A 17,572-nucleotide genomic window follows, 5' to 3' on the forward strand; every position below is an offset into this window, starting at 1 on the left:
CTGTGTCTAATCTTTTGATTGCTCTGGTCTGGAAATTTAGTAATTTAGTATTTTTGTTTGTTTTTTAAATGTAAAATGATTTGGTGAAACCAGCCCTGTTACGTGTCACAAGTCATCCTTTTCAGTCCTCAACACAGCCACTTACCACTTGAGGTAATGGAGTGATTGCCTCAGGGAGGCCGTTCCCTGTATGCAGGCTAAATGCAGGGGTGTGCAATCACCTTCTCGCATGATGGTATTATTAGTTATCTGTCAGCCCACAAAGAAGGTTTGAGATGCTGTTTGGAACGGAGATGCCCTCAACCCGCCTCCTACTGTCACCCCGACTCCTTCAGCGGCTCAAATCCCATGCAGGGCCCTGCTGCATTTCCGTCGGGTTCCTGTCCTCAGCACCGTGTCCAGCCCTGCCTTCCTCACTTTGCTCCTGCTGTTTACATTTCCACGCTTCCCCCGCAAGCATCCTTCTCTGCTCTTTACAGCCAGGATCCAATCTTGCCTCCGAAGGACCCCCAAACTCTCTTCCTCTGCGCCCAGGCAGCGGGGAGGCTGCGTCTCTCCTTAGCAACCACAGCACACTGCGGAACGCGTCTCCGACTGTTCGCGCTGCTCTCCCGGCGGGACGGGCGGCCGCGGGAAAGGGCGGGGCCGCGGGAGCGGGCGGAGCGCCGGAGGCGGAGCCGCGAGCGCCGGTGCCGGTGCCGAGGCCGCGCGGTGGCGGTTGACGTTGCCGGGCGGCGGGCGGGCCCCGCGTAGTTCCCCGGCCCAGCCCGGCCGGCAGGTAGGAGGAAGCCGCCCCCAGCCCAGCAGTCAGGCTCGCGGGGAGGGGCCGTGGGAGGGCTTTGTGTGTGTGGCTGGTGTGCGAGCTGGAGTAAGGGGTGATTTCCCCTTTGTTACCCGCTATTTGCACAGTAAGTTCAAGGGCCTTTAAAAAAAGGCCTTTGTGGTGGCCACGTGGACTGGTGTGGTAGACGGATAACACGTCCCAGGGCTTGAGGACCCCAAGAGTGTGCATTGTGGTAGCAAGACCTATTTGGAGATGGAAACACAGATGGTCTCTGTTTATGTTGTTGATAATTAATCTAGTAAGTTAAATGGTGTGTTTAAATCGTGTGCTTTGGTGGAGCTCTGAGGAGAAAAGTGCTGTTGAATAAGTAGTCACAGGCACTTGCGAGTTGTAGAAGTGTCCTTGGGTATTCTGTGTTGAGAAAATGTGACCCCTACACAGCATCTCCTCAGCTTCTCTTGAATAACTGAAGAGACTTGCCAATGCCAGGTTTATAGCCTTTAAGCTTTGCTCAGCTTCTTGGAGAAAGGGGTCTGTCCTACTTTAGGCCCCTTTGTGGTACGGAGAATGGTTTGGAGGTGAACCCACTATCAGTAAGAGACTCACAATGCTTGCCCATAATTTTTAGCAAACTAATTAGTTTAACTAACTAGTTAGTTAAACTCTCCCTTTGGCCTATCTGTGAGGCCTGTGCTTTCCTGGCTCTGCACCCATCTTCTGTAGTCATTGTTTCCTGATATAAATGTTCCTGCCTATTATTTTGCATTCTGACTGCTTTACAAAGCAAGTTTTTCTGATGAGTGATACAGTGAAAATGTAGTAAATGTTGACTTCAGCCTTTTACCTTGTCTGAGCCTGATGGTGATGTTTTCTCTTAATGCAGATTCAACTTACACCTACAGCCTAGGAAATGAGTGAGTAAATAATTATTCAGTAACTAACTTTTTTTTTTTTTTTTTTTTCAAATATGTAGATTCTTCTGTACCAAATCCTTCACTTTCTCATTATCTCCTTGGGAAATTATTTTCAGTTACACTTTCATTAAGCTCTTCTAAGCTGTACTGCTTCCTGTCCTATTATACTTTTAAGACTTATTGAGCATGGACTTCTGTTACAGTAGGTAAAGTATTTTTTTATTATTAATTGTGGAATGCTCAGAGTCTCTGGGTTTGTGGGTTTTGTTTTATGTTTTTGCTGGGGTTTTTTTTCATTTGTCTGTTTTTTCTCTTGAAGATTGTGTTCTTACTGCTGTTTTAGCAGGGTATGGAGCAATCGAAGAAATTGCATTATGAGCATCTGCATCCTTCAAGATATGTGATGAATGGCTGTGACTAGTAAATGAAAATCTCTGTTAGGAGAGGGATGGGAAACTAAAGACCCATAACAGTACTGGCACTGGGGAAAAAAAAAAAAAACAACAACAAAAAAAAGGTAAAATAATTTAACTTATACAAAAGACTGAAAATGTTTTAGAACTTTTTTTTAGCTTACTCTCCCATTTCATTTCATTTTATTTCTCTGCTCTGTGTTATTTTGTCTGATTTGAATTTGTCTGAAATAACTTGAGTTATACATGCAGACTTCACGCATGTCAGATCTCAGAGTTGCTGTCATTAACAGGTTTTGTTTGGGGACAGGAATGTGTTGCCTTAAGTCCCAGATAAAGACAGCAATGCTAGGTTAAAAGCAGTATTTGTGCAGGGTGAGAAGGTTTTACATGTGACAGGGAAGGACAATAAAGGCAACACTAAAGCAAAACTAAGTTTGCAGTGAGAGAGGGAACATTTTTTTGTATTGTCCCGTCTTTGCAACAATTGACACTGCCTTGTATATGATATTTTTTTAAAGTGGGTAAAATTTTGAATCATCACTTAAAGAAAATCAATCTTAAACCTTTTGTGCAGTGTGACCACCAGTTGAGCAAAACCATTGACAAATCAGTTTATTCATTTACACTTATAACAGAGTATGTCCAAAGGCCTCACCCACAAGCACTAACTCAGGGAGATGATTATTACTTGGGTGATGAATTAACTCTGAGTCACTAATTTTTATTTTTTTTTTATTCTCCCCTAAAATATGATTTAATCATGCTGCTTTTTAAATATATACATTGCAGGCTGTGTGCTGAAATAGTATTGATTCTTTTTCCAGATGTTAAATATACTGCCAGTATTTGTTAATACTTTAAATTATACTGGTAGATGCTTTTATGTTGCGGTAGCCCAATACAGCTTTGTACTTGGGTCTTTCCCCTATTCGCTCTGTGTGAAGTTGTTCATGTGAATGAGTCTTTTCAGGATTTGGACCTGAAACCATGGTGCTGAGTTATTTTCCTCTTTGAGCTTGGAAAATATGGATAAGTGCCCATGACACTGTATGGGAATGTAGCAGAAGATTAGCGAGGAGGTTGGTTAAATGTAAATATGTTCAAGTGACTTGCAGCTGTCTGTAGAAAAAGCACATCATGCTAGTTGTCTTACTGACCTTGTGTGCTGTGCTAGATAACATAGGCCTGTGAGAAACTCTAGGCACCTTATCACTATGTCTGAGATTCCTGCTTTGTTTTGAGAAAGAGTGGGAGGCTGCGCCTGCCTGAAGCCTTGAAATACAGGCAAGCTCAGCAGGCCCAGTGATCTTCTACCAGGGCTGAACTTACCAGCACCTGCGTCCCCACTGGTGTCACCTCTGCATGGGAACTTAGGTGCCACTTTGGAGATCCCCCAGTATTGTAAAACTTGCTCTTTACAAATGTATTTGTGGCCTCTGGCTCTTCTTGCGACATGCCTGTGTATGTGTTCACAACACAAAGCGGGTTTTCTGTGTCCTAAAGCTTGTCTTGTTTTCCTGACTGTATCTGTTGATCCTAAAAAGACACTGATTCTGCAAAACCTTGCTTTGTCTGTGTCCTTCCTCTGTGTGTCCACTAACATGCTTAGCAGTTGCAATTTAAGTAATTGCTGAGTTAGGCCTTTTGAATGCAAAGAGGGTAAATAAGTGTGACGTGTCTGATATTTTTTAGAAAAACTAATTTTTTGTGTTATTGTCCTTTGAAGGTTAGCAGAATATCCAATAGTTATTAAGATAACCTGTGGAGTATTAAACATGATATAAAATTTTAATTCAGCCTGGCTGGATGCACTTACCTGTACATCTGTCTTCTGAAGTAAGAATGGGATATTGGAGATAAGGCCTAAAAAGAAGGATATTAAGCATTTCCTGACAAAAGACTTCATTAATCTGGTGCCGTGGTTTAAATTAGTATCTCTACCTTGGGAATAGTTGAAAAGAATAACATTATAGTTGAATACTTGAAATTTTTAAAAAAGCTGAAATTATGTTAGAATTGCTGAAACTAATTATTTTCCCCAATCTTCTGCTCCAGTGGCATCTACATTAAAGGCAGGATCTGTGTGTGTGACAAGCACAGATATGTTGGTTCTTGTGTACCTTGGCATTAGCTATCCATGACAGGACCTCTACATAAGGACAGGAGGATTTTGAATAGAGCAGCCTTGTTTCCTTCTTATTAATATCTAGACACTGTTGGATAAAAACTTGTGGCCACGAAGAGCCAAATGCAGCTTCCTGATCTCTGTCTACCTTACTAGAGTTAAAATGGTGAGGGAATTATTCTTAGCTCCTCCATTAACTGAAATGATCATAAGATCGTTTGGCAGCCTTCTGGCAGTGAAGGTTTAGGCACCCTGGAGCTCTGTTTTTCCATAACCCCTGTTATCCACCAGCCACCCCCACATCCTAACCCCTGCTTTACTTTTCTTAGGCTGATTGTAGAGAGGAGTGGGGACAGACTACAGAAATGCCTCTTGAAACATTTTCTTTCAGCAGGAAGTTCACATATATAAGGAAAAAAATTATCAATCTGTAGCATTTTGCAGTTTCAGTTAAGGATTTAGGTAATCCATGCTCATTCATAGCCACTGTCTGTAGACTTACACTGTAGTGGCCATCAATGAATGTTTGTAGCCAGACAGAAATTGCCACCAATCTCCTTCTACCACAGGACCTTAAAAAACAAAACAATTGATTGGACTTCGGTTTATTGTTTCTTTGACACATAATACAACATATAACAAAGAGCAACCTGCTTTTTATCCTTCTATCAGGACATTTGACAAACTAGCTCCAGAATGATTTAATTTAGAGGAATTTCCAGCACGTGACAAAAAATTTCTCATCACCATGCAACCTCCTCAGCAGAATTTGGGAAAGTATTATATATCCTGCTTTTTAATACATGCAATTTGTAGATATATGTCCTGGTTTCATCTGGGATAGAGTTAATTTTCTTCCTAGTAGTTGATATGGTTCTGTGTTTTGGATTTAGAATAAGAATGATGTTGATAACACACTGATGTTTTAGTTCATTGCTAAGCGGTCAAGGACTTTTCAGCTTCTCTTACTGGCCTGAAAATGAGAAGGTGGGGAGTGCACAAGAAGCTGGTAGGGGACGCAGCCAGGACAGCTGACCTAAACTGACCAAAGGGGTATTCCATACCATATGACATCATGCTCAGCATATAAGCAGGGGGGGGAAATCTGGCCAGGCGCATTGCTGTTCAGGTATGGGCTGAGCATCGGTCAGCGGGTGGTGAGCAAGTGCATTGTACAACACTTGCTTTCTATATTCTGTTGTTGTTGCTGTTGCTGCTGCTGCTGCTGTTGTTGTTGTTGTTACATATCATCTCTTCCTTTGCTATCCTGTTTTTATCTCAACCCAGAAGTTATTTTCAATTCTCTCTCCCATCCCACTGTGGAGGGGAAGATGAGCGAGCAGCTGCGTGAGGCTTGTTTGCCAGCTAGGGTTAAGCCACCACAATACAGGGTGTTTCAAAAAGATGGACCCTGTTTGAGAGGCATACTGCTTTGAAATTGGGTCCATCATTTTGAAACACCCTGTATATAAAGGAGAAAGGGGTGGCATTTAAATGCATTACCCTTTTATTTATTACTGCTATGGTTTTTGAAACACCTTTTATCTCAAGGGTGTTGGCTCAAACCTAGTCTGGGTTTGTAGCATGCATTTTTTTTCCTGGGATCCCTGCTGCTTTGGACGACAGCACAGTTTGTACTCTGTGCATGAGGGTAATACAAAGTCCATAAAGCTCCCAAGAACTTTTCCTGAAAGCTGCATGGGACACAGATCCTGAGGCTTACTTACCGTGGTCATGGCAACTGTAGAGCAGGATGTATGTGTAATACCAAAGGACCATCAGGCACTCTTACAGATTGTAAAACCATAAATAAGGAAGGTAGACAATAAGGCAAATCAGTACACTTGCTATATGTGCAAATTTGAGTGCTTGAAGCAAGGGTTCAAATTGGCTGAACAGTTAAACAAAATCATTGTTGTAAGCGTTTTAGTCTTTCAATGTAGTTGCAGCCAGTGAATTTTAATTATATTAAACAGGATATCGATATCTTGATAATTCAGTATTCCCGTGACAGCTTTTTTTCTTTAGTGGGGCACACAAGTGGAATATTTATGAATGTTCTTTATGATCCCTTGATATTAAAGTAGCATTACTGAAGTAGTTGTTACCTCCTTTTGCTTAAGAAAAACAGAAGATTGAAACAAGATCATTTAATCATGTATGAAAAAATAGATTCCCATTAATATCAGGTTGGATGTTTTATTTTCCAACTTTTTAGAATTTGCACCTGCTGAAATAGAGTGGTCTGTTACAGGATGCTTTATATTGAATAAATGTAGCAGGAACTGTTCTTGCCATTAGGGGTGGATTATTGTAACAGTAGTTTCCTGATGACTTCATAGTAAATTCCAGCTGCCCAAATAGTTATTTTTCAGAAGAGGTTATCTGTCGTGCACTTGCACAAAATCAGGCTTAAAGGGGCACTTATAGTTCCCTTGAGACTTATAAACCAAACCTTTTTTTCAAATCCTTAGTAAACACGGAATTCTTTGTTTTCCTTCTGCAGCAGCGGTAACAGCACGAGCACTACTGTAATTTGTGATTCTGGATTAGACAAAAATTACATTATGCAGGGCAAGAAAAATTGAAATCTGCAGTGCAAGCTTCCTGTCATGAAGGGATAGAGAGCACAATGGTTCTCTAATGTTTGTTTTTGTTGTTTTTTTTTTTTTTTTCTGGAGAATTTGTAGACTGGTGACGTAAAGATAAGAGTGTACACATTTCAGTATCCTACCTGAAATGGCACTCCTCCCCACGCAATGGAGGTTTTAGAAGGCATGGGTAACCACAGAGCAGGAGAGGATCCTGGTCGAGAAGGTGGCCTGCGGGAGTAAAGATTCAGTTTTGCATGGGATGTTAATATATAGAGTTATATGTCTTTCCTAGAGCAAATCTGGATTGATTACTGCAGTTTGGGCTTTTCTAATTTTTAAATGGTAGTCTACTTGCTTGGCCAAGCTCTTTAGGTAGTGTCTTGAAGGCTGTATAAGAAATTATCATGCCTAGTCACACAATTTAAAGGGTCTTTCTCAGACTTAAGCCATAATTAATATGGAATCAAACATTTCTGGGAATTAATGTATTTGAAATTCATACTGATATACATTTAATGAAGAATACATGATCCTGTCATTGACTCTGTGGTAAATCTTGTAGCAGGAAAATCAAACCTTGGAGTTTTATCAGTTTGTTGGACCCTAAGAACATCAAATAACAATACTCTGCCAATTTCCGTTGAGCGAATTACAGAATTCTACAGGGATTTTGAATAACATGTTGTTCCAAGGGTTGCTGAATTTTAATAATTATATTTATTAGCTGTATTACCCATATATATGTTAAAAATGTCATGCAGTTTTTAATGAACTTTTACCACATGCCTGTTAATTGAATAGCTTGCCATCATCATGCTTATTTTGGGCAGGAGCATGGCAGCAGTGGGGAAAGTTGGCAGATTAACTGTTGATAGAATTCAAAATCTTTCGTCTCACTGTTCTGGTCATTGATTTCTCTTGCTCTCACTGGTTATCTGCTTCTAGTTATTCACATGTGTAAAAGCCTGCCAAGTCAAGACCTATGATGCAAATCCTGCAGAAAGTAACTCATTGATTTCTTTCATTCTTCTATGCTTCTCAATGTTCACATGCAGGACAAAACTCTATTTTTTTTTTTTTTTTTTCAGCCATTTTCTCTTTCCCTGATACCCTCATCTGCTTACTGGTGTTGCTTTTCTTTCCCATTGAATTCACTGAAGGTTTGTGTTAGCTGTGTTAGCTTCCATTATTGTTGGTCCTGCAAATTCTTGTAGGAATTATCTGCATTACCATTCAGCATATAGATCCAACATATAACCAATATGATAATTTTCTCTGTGGAATAATCTTCAGGTTTGTGATTTCTCAGACCTCTTTAATGACAGTGAAGTTTTTCCAGTCCTTGTAAACTGTCCCACTGAGGTTAATGCTAGTTTAGGTTATTGATTGCTTGTCCGGTGCATTTGACAGAGCCATAGATTTCTCGTTTGCTTTTTAGTATTTTAAATGAGTGGGTGAGGTCAGTTTACTGGAATGATTTTACCTGTCTTAGAAATTCAGGTGGACCTGATGGAAATGAGTGATCTGACTCCTGTATCTGTATGTATCTGTATGGGTGCAAGTGTTGTGCCAGGTCCCCTTCTTGCTCCTAATGGTGCTGGAGATTTCGGAGGTTTATGGATTTTTTTTTTTTTTTAAAAAAAAAGGTTCCTCACCACTAGGATTTCTGCACTTCTGGCTTTTCTCTATTCCTCATTTTGAAGATGTTATTTTGATCCATGTTCAGGAGAAGATTCTTTCTTCTCTGAAGAAAGTTTTGAAGTGAAGGAAGCATGTAAAAAATAGTTTTGTTTGCTGACAATAACTCAATTTGATCCCAGACAATTTGTAATGAAAATACTTTTCTTCTCACTAATCCAATGTTATGATGATTACAAGCAGCTAATCAATAACAGGAAGTATAGAATTTGAAGTGTTACTTCAGATATTAAGCCACAAATTGATCTCTTTGTCAAACCTTAAGTAAGTGCTGTATCAACACATATTTCAAAGATTGGAGGATATTCTGAAATGTAATAGTGGTGGACTGAAGAAAAAAAGCAATAATTTGTTTTATGCACGTGTATTAACTGTTTACAGCCCAAATCTACGCAGTCCTCCTATTATCTCATTATGTTTCGCGCTCACATATTACATCAGTGATTTCTGATTATTGTTCCACTTGGCTCCAATAACATACAGGATTATCTCTGGGTAATAATGATCCTTGTTTGAACTAAAAGGAACCACCAGTTCCTGCACGTGATCCAACACAGCTCTTGTGCAACTATCAAAGTATTCCAGCACTTATATGGCACATACTCTAATCCAAGCCATTTATTGACAAAAAAAATTCTTTCTTGGGAAAATAAAGACAACACCAGAAGACCTTCCTATCACATAAAATTCCTGAATTTCCTTGGACCACTGACGACTGTTGCAACTCAGCCTACTGACAAAATCATACTGACCTGCTCTAAAGAAAGTAAAGGAAAAAAAACCTGAGAAATTTTATACTTCTTTGGAAAAATAAACAAATAATAGAAATTTACAGGCTGTAGTTTTTCTTCCAAAAACACACAGTGTTTCTGAGGTCACTTTTCCCTTTTAATGGGCAGAAGTATGATAATTGTCCTTATATGACTATGAGCATGCTGAAGTTTTAGAAGCTGCTAATGTCACTGCTCTATTCACTTTATGGTGGTTTTTTTATAAGATATTAAGAAAGATTGAAGGGAGCAATGTGTCACTGAAGAATTTGTTCATGAATATGTCTGTTAAGCATTGAACACTGTTGTGGCTCAAATGTAGCACGTTTGAGAAAGCAGCTTCTCTAGGAATGCTTGCCAGGTACATGGAGTGATCTGGGAAAATAGTTTTTGCTTTCTGTGGGTTGCTTCTCCCCTGATAAGCATGTGGAAGGAGCACTTAGAAGTGTGAGGTTTTGGTTCCTTTCTTCCTAGTGCAAGGAGATCTGCAGAGAGAGGTTTGGTGGATTGTTAATTTTTTGTTGTTTTTCTTCAGATAAGGGCTGCTATTTTTTATGACAGTACAGAGTCTTTAGAATTTCTTTTGCTAGTGCAGAGATTAAGACTTCTGACTGGATAGTAATAGTTAGAGGAAGATGAAGACTTCTGACAGGACTGTCTCTGGCGTAAACCTTTCTGACCAATTAACTGGTTGGTTCTCTCAAGTAGAGGTGGCTAGCTGAGCAGTCAGAACTTCTGTTTTTCCTGACAAAAATCACTCCTGTGTTTAACTGTTTATTAACATGAGGGGGAAGGAAGTGGTAATTCTCGGATCTTGGCCACCACTGAATCCTTGTCAGCCAGTTATGATTAGCTTGATTATTTAATTGCTTTTCCAGCACTAAGAATAAGCATTGCTTCACAGTGGAGAACAGAGAAAAACTGCAGGTGTCCCTTCAGCAGAACAAGAAGGCTTTTCTCTAGTCTAGCCTTCTGTTACAGCAATGTCACCAGCTTTATTGCTGCCAAGTACCAGTAGCTGTATAAATCATAGTAATGCTTGTGCCCTTTGGGTACAGCAGCTTATTTTTTGACTCCAATGAGTGTACATACACTTATTCTTATGTTTCAAAGTTAAGTGTTAATATTTCTGTAAAAGTAATAGCTTTGGAATCCCTGGAGACATTCAAGGCCAGACGTTGAAGATGTCCCTGCTCATTGCAGGGGGTTGGACTAGGAGATCTTTGAAGGTCCCTTCCAACCCAAACTATTCCATGAATCTGTGATAACTCTTGAGGGTGACAAAAAGGAAGAATATATGTTATGTGATGCATTGCTTTGGGTTCTTTCTGATTAGAGATACCTGTATCTCCATAGGCACTTGTTCACTTGCAATGGGAGTCAAAATAGATTCTGCTAAAAGGAAAATAATAAATACAAGGAAAAAAATCAGACTGCTTGTTATCCTTTTATTCAAAGCATATTGAGATGGACCTGAGGTGGAATCCTGGCAGAGTTTCTTGTCCAGCCACAACTGCAGTCCGGGTGACTGATTTGAGTTGGCGTGGCAACCTAAATCCCAGTCCACTGATTAAAGGTGACGAAGAGCTACTTATGGATGAATACCTTTCACCCAGTAAACTGGTGAGTAGACATCCAACTTATTAATGAAGTAGAAGAAGCAAACTGGCATATGCAGAGCTGTATTAACCTTCCAGCTGCTCTTGTAATGACTGCAGATTGTTGCATATCTGACAGTTGGATTTCTGCATAAAGTAGATTCTCTATTATGGAAACTGATCAAATGTTTGTCCACCTCTCACCTTGTTTCATATCAAAAACATTCCCAGCATGAATGTTGCTATCTTTATTGCCAGCTTTCTTGAAGCACCATGAAGAAAAGTACAGGTAGTATAATTATTTAAACGGATCTCATTAATGCCATCTGAAGTGCCTTGAATCTGAGCATTAGAAAAAGGTTTTTACATTAACCTTGTAATAGAGATTGAAAACGTAACTTTAAAGCACAACTCTTCTGAATTAGTGGAATCTTCTGTCCTACTAAGAAGCCAATTACAAAATTCTGCAGGTGCTGTAAGTACTTTCTCTATATGTCAGTGTGTGAAATTTCAAGACACATTTGAAAGCCATGTTCCTCTTTGACCAATGGAAAATACTGTGGCACGCAGCCTGTTGAAAGAGAGTAACACGCTGAACTGTCTGATGAAGGAATAATTGGTTGCATATTGTGATGTATTTGCTCAAGGCTAATCAATGGTGAAATCCTTTGGGACATGTAGGAGCTGAGAAAATACCTTCACTTCTACCTGCCAAAGGAAGCAAGAGCTGAGAGGAGAAGTTTAGGAGAGAAGCTACAGCTTTCAGTGTTGCAGAGCTGGATAGAAATTAGTTCAAGATGGGTCCAAGGCTGTGTTTCAGATGCTGCCAGCGGGCAGGGTGGTGATTGCGGTGTCTGTATTACTCTGTGCATGGTGGAGAGACACTGGCTTTTGCAGGGGGCAAATTCCAGCTGCAGGTTTATGCCACTCCCTAACTATATACCAGTCACAATTTTGACTGCACCCTGTAGATTATACAGAAAATTGTTCTCAGAGCTACTCTTTCCTTAGCAGCTAAGTCTTTTAGCGTCATAAGATGTTTGCATCTCCAAACATCAGCTTCTGCAGAGTGTATATTTTAAGCTTTCTGGAGAAAAATTATATATATGTTATGATCTATGCCACTCACTTTCTTTGGGCTCATGTAAGGCTCTCACAACTTCTTGTTCCTTTTTAAAAATTAGGCATAGAGTTTGACCAGTTTAATGTGTTTCTGTCTTACACATGTATAAATCCAATGGAAAGCTCTCAGATTAGTCTGTTTTCTTAGGGCATGAACCAAGGCCCATTGGAGTAATCAAAACAGCTGCCTTCTGACTTCAAGAAAATCTGAATTAAACCCTTAGGAAGTTATTTCGTTAGCATGAAATTCTTCTCTTTCTGAAGGTGTGCTGCTTTTCGTTCACAGTAAATTGTAAGCACAAAAGTGTATGTAAGGCAATATTGTCCACATCCCATTAAGTTGCAGTTCTTTTTCTATTTTTTTTTTTTTTTTTTTTTTTCTAAGTACAGATCAGAAGTTATATTCTCTCACAATTCCAGGCTATTTTTAAAAAGGGGAAAACCCCCTTGCAAGGAATTCCATTTCAAAGACTCCTTTAAATGGATGCATACTGTCCTACTAATTTTTCTGTAGACAGTTATTTCTTGGCCCTGGAACCCAACGTTTGTGTTAGCATAGCTTGGATATTTCCTGCTTAGAGCAAAAATTATGTGACATTGTCAAGGAAACATAAACAATGTTTATAGCTTGTTTTATTAACATATCCAATCTGCTTATTCTTTGACCTTTATGTTCATCAAATGGAAACCGTTCCTTCCATAAATTTACTTCTTTTGAATTTGCAAATGTAAAAATAGAGACACTGTTGAAACTTCTAGCCTGAAACAAGTTTTTACATGCAAGTTTTTTTAAGGAACCATATGCCATTGATAACCAAATTGTTTGAAAGGTTGTTTTGCTTAAATCAATACATTTGCAATATATTCTTGATTGTCTTCTAGTTGTGAATATTTTAGGAGTTATTGATTGTATTCACTGAAGTGCTCTGAGAAGGAAACTAATAGATTTTTTTAAATACATGCTCAGTAAATTATTTTCCATTCAATTAAGGGCATAGCTCCAGTTTTGCAGTGTTGCATAGGCAGTTTTCTGTACACCTGATGGAGATTCCTGAGGAAGGTTTTTGTTCTGAGATATATACTCAGCTTTATTCTTTGCCCTTGCAATGTGCTGTCTTGCACCAGGGGAGGCTGTGGAAGGTCTAGCTTGTGCAGAATCTCTGAAGACTGGGCACCTTGGGTTGCAGCCCATAGCCTTGTCTGTACCTGCACATTTTGTTTATTTTGTCCTTTTTCCAGGGGGATAGCTCTCTATTTAGTAGTGAAAACATTAGCAGTCCTCGTTGTTAAGGACTGTCTAAAAGGTGTAATGCTTGTATTCCTTCTTTTTTTTTTTTTTTTTTTTTTTCCGGTTACTGAGTTGTTTTCCTCCAAAGAGAGAAAAGTTTGTCTTAAATTTTGTTGTTGTTGTTGTGTTTTTGTTTGTTTGTTTCCTCCTCGGACCCCATAGCACATAAGACAACCTCTACAAAACCACTAGTTGCTTATGCATTGTCTTCCTCTCCATAGCAGATCCTCACCTCACCTCACTTAAATCTTATGCTAGCTCACTAGAGGGTTTATGGTCTTTCATGGCCTTGTTTCACTTTGAAATTCTGTGTGATTGCATATCCCTGTTACGTTAATCACATCTTCTGTAGTTTCTGGTCGCTGCCATCTCTCTTGTGGCAATGACATGTATTTTATATTTGAGTAGTCTTCATCCAAGCTACAGGTCAAAAGCTTTTGATGTAAGGATTGGTATAATTGGATTTTTTTTTATTCTTTCTGCTAGTATCAATGTTCAGTTTTCTGTTGTACTCTTTAATCTTCATCTGTGTGAATAGGCATTCTTGCTTTTCTATTTGTACCTGTCCTATTATTTCCAGCTCCCTGCTCTGCCTGTACTTGCGTGTGCTTACATGTTGTTGTTGTATGTTGTAGAATACCAAGGTGAGCAAATTCCACATTCTTATTTTGTTCTGAAAACTGGCTATTAATGGGAAATACATTGCAATTAATTTTTAACTTGATTAGCGCTGTGGCGCAGATTTCTCACTGAAGTGTAGAGGAACACAAGTTAAGGAGTCCACCTGTCTTGAATCAGATTTTTATTTTGTTCTATTAACACACTTCCCCTCACCACCATTTGCAAAGGATGTTTTCCTGACTTCTACAAGAAGCACTTCACTTTTCAGCATAAACTCATTTTACAAGATCAAATGTCTTCCAGATATTGTCACATTTTCAAAACTAGTCACATTTGTGTCTGATCTTCAGAGGAAAGAAAGTATTCTTATTTCACTATTTATTGATCCTGCTCCAATTAATCATGTTTTCTAAACTTAGGAACATGTGTTCAGAAGTGGTGTTTAGTTTTGTTGCTCAGGAGCTTAGAGTGTGTTTCACATAGTATGCACTCATCCTCATGGGGAGAAGAAAATCCTGGAGGGTCCTGGAACAACAGATTGGCTTCTTGCTGAAATGACTCAATCATTTCCTTTTTTCCTTGGCAGGAAGGCTTCCTCTCAGTTGTAAGCTAAATGGATTTGAGGGGAAAAACAAACAAACAAACCAACCAAGCAAACCAAAAAAACACCAAAAACAAACCCACAAGTGGAAATCAAGGAAGCAAGTGCAGAATCTTGATAAATTAAGTGGAATCAAGGAGATGGAAGTAACTGACTGAATTTGTATTTGCTGAATCCTTCATTAGGATTATACAACTGTTTAAAAATTAATAATTAAAAAGAAAGGTTTGAAATGACCTCTGGAGGTCTTCCAGTTCCCTCTTCTGCTCAAAGCACAGCTAGTTTCAAAGTTAAATCAAATTGCTCAAGGTAGCAGATAATAGTAAACATAATACTGTGAACAGGAAAAAAATTACAAAGCCTCATTTACTTTCAAAACTTTCCTTTTTTATGTTATTTTCCTAACACTGATGCCTTTGCTACAGTGAAGGCTTACAGTTCTTACACTAGTGTTCATCTTGCTACTTAGGCATCTGATGTTTTACATTCAAATTGTCACATCAGAAATCTTTATATTTACATGCATACACACACATGTGCATGCCTTTAATGAAAAAAAACATATTTTCATTTGCATATAGTCATAGCTGCTTAGCTAACATAAAGTGGCAGATTACAGTCTTGAGTTTTACATATTCAGTGACAACACTGCGCAATGATTGTAGCTACTTATTATGCACCTAATTGCTAGATAGAAAAAATTATTGTTGTGGTATGGCTTTTTTATATCTATGTGAGGGAAAGTAAATCTTTACATCAATGTTTGCTTTAAATTAGTTTTAAGAATATCTACTATCCTGTCCTCTCCTGCCCTCTGTGTTAATTCAGGGCATAGTTAAAACTGAGTTGGTCTCCTCTTACAGAAGTGATACAGGCTATTTCTGGGAGATCAGCAAACTCCCATACGTTTTCTGATACCCCACGTGCCCTTTGAAGTTTACGGTAGTTAGGAGGTCTCCCAGCATCTTGCAGCACCAGACCCTTGATACTGGTTTAAAAAGAGAAGGTGTAAGTACTGTGAAGCCCCAATATGTATGGGTCAGTGGGGAGCTGAACTGGACGTGGCAAGACTAGGCAAGGGCCTGTCCATGTAGATCCATTTGCATTACTTGGATGCTTCCATATGAGACTAAAGACATTTTAACTAACGCATCCACCACCATTAAATGTCATAATTATTGCCCTCGTCTAAGATCTTTATCACAGATTGAATGCCTAGCTAATCTCTTCAGCTGAGCTGAGAGAAGAATGTGTTTATATGCAGAAAGTAGGGAAATACAGCCAAATGTTGTAATTATGGGAATCTTCAGGATGTAGCCATTTTGAAAGGAAGATTGCATATGGGACCACAGGGAAGTTCTGTTCCCTTTCATTGAAAATCCCCTGACTTAGAATCATTCAAAACTTGTTAACATTTTAGTAGTTTTCTTCTTAGAATAAATATTTAGTTGTACTTGTAGCAACGTGTTTGGTTTTGATTGGTTGCGGTGTTGTTTTTTTTGTTGTTTGTTTGTTTGTTTTGGTGCAGAGAGAGTTTATACCCCAGTTGGGAATCTGAAATAAAATGCCTGCAAAAAGTAATGAACACATGAATGGACATGAATCTGGTATTTGCATATAGGTGTAGTATTAAAAGAAAATAAATTCACCAGTCAGGAATTCCTGTCTTAGCCAAATTAACCAGGATCAGCAAAATAAATGCACAGCTGGAAATGCTTCTCTGACAGCTGCACACAACATGCTCTTCAGCAGCTTATCTACTTTTTTAGAGTATGTGAAAAATCTAGGGAAGAGAGAAGAAATCAGTCGTATACAGCAGCTTTAATTTAACAGATATTATTTGCCAATTAAGGAATTTACAGAGAGCTGCAAGTGGGACTTGAACTGTGTTGGAGCAAATAAAGGACCCTGCACTCCGATTCAATGTGAATCACGCTAGAGCCATTTATTACAGAAACAAGCCTCCTTATATATGCAACTATTCTTTGATCACGCGTCCACGCTCCATTCATGCATTCACTGATTGGATATCATCTATGTTCACGAGCTGTCCACGCGCTGAAGTCTCACTGCTGATAGGTCCGTTGATTTACGTCATGTTGAGGCCTTGTTATTGTAGAACTGCTTCTCTCCCACGGCAGGTCCTGTTTTCAGCTTTCCGAGGTGGCCTTGAAATTCTTTTGGGCCTGGCTGGTTCAACAACAAATCTCCATCTAACAGAAACCGATCCACAGAACTGGATTTCTAAGCATCCCCAGGTGACTGTTCTGCCAGCTGGAAAGCTCTGCCAGTAGTGAAGTATTTTTCTCTTGCAGTTTTTTACAGAATACTTATTGTCTCTTCTTGTCAGTCAGAGTAAAAGCTTTCCACACAAGTGCCTCCTCTCCAGTTAGATACTGGCCACACGTTTTGTATGACAGGAGTGGTTTGTGAGTCATCCTGGAGCTGCTGCTTAAAATACTGGCTAAATTGTTTACCAATAGCTTCTGCATGGTCTCATAGAAAATAGTTTCACTCTTATTTTGAAGGAGGTATGAAAATGTAATGTGAATTTTGTCCATCTTTGTTTTACTTAGCATTTATTAATCTTCAAGAACTGTGCAGTGCTTTACCATGAAAATTTATACTTTCAAATAAACAAATTTAGGGTGGAGTATAATACTTGTTGCCCAGAATCAAGCTGTCAGGCCGCCTTCTTGAACATCATGTGCCAGAAAGATTTTGGTGTTTCATTATTCAGAAAACATCTTCCTCCTCTGTCTAACCAACACCTACCTTGCTGGGCAGTAGATGGGTGGCAAGCAAAATCCTCTCTGGACATCAACAATCAGCCTGGAATTATAGTTAGTTTTTTCCAAGGTTTCTTTCTGATGTAGAATAACTGAGTATATCCAACTCTTTGCCTAGAACAGATCCTTGGTCCCTTTTTGGCTGTTCTACATTGAATCTGAGCAGCTGTAAACAGCCAAAGCAATCTCAAGATGGCACAGCACCTTTCGGTCTGTAAACATTCCTGGGGCACAATCAGAGAAACCTTCTGT

The 17,572-nt window shown here is 39.2% G+C and overlaps 1 protein-coding gene across 8 annotated transcripts in view; it reads left to right on the forward strand.

Annotated features, from left to right (window-relative positions):
• Positions 1-665: 665 nt before the first annotated feature.
• The window catches only part of LRRC56 (leucine rich repeat containing 56), a 68,697-nt gene continuing 51,790 nt past the window's right edge, over positions 666-17,572 (forward strand). Inside the window, exons 1-4 of one of the 8 annotated variants that reach the window (XM_082058877.1) lie at positions 666-778; positions 1,668-1,698; positions 2,045-2,215; positions 10,760-10,924. In XM_082058877.1, coding sequence (XP_081915003.1) covers positions 10,769-10,924 — 156 coding nt within the window. In that variant the 5' untranslated portion in view covers positions 666-778; positions 1,668-1,698; positions 2,045-2,215; positions 10,760-10,768. Of the gene's footprint in view, positions 779-1,667; positions 1,699-1,757; positions 1,905-2,017; positions 2,216-10,759; positions 10,925-17,572 lie in introns of those variants that run through there. The other 7 variants (XM_082058879.1, XM_082058878.1, XM_082058881.1 and 4 more) reach the window with 7 other exon arrangements.

Source organism: Streptopelia decaocto (assembly GCF_964273445.1).
Source record: "Streptopelia decaocto genome assembly, chromosome: 7".
Classification (NCBI taxonomy): Eukaryota; Metazoa; Chordata; class Aves; order Columbiformes; family Columbidae; genus Streptopelia; species Streptopelia decaocto.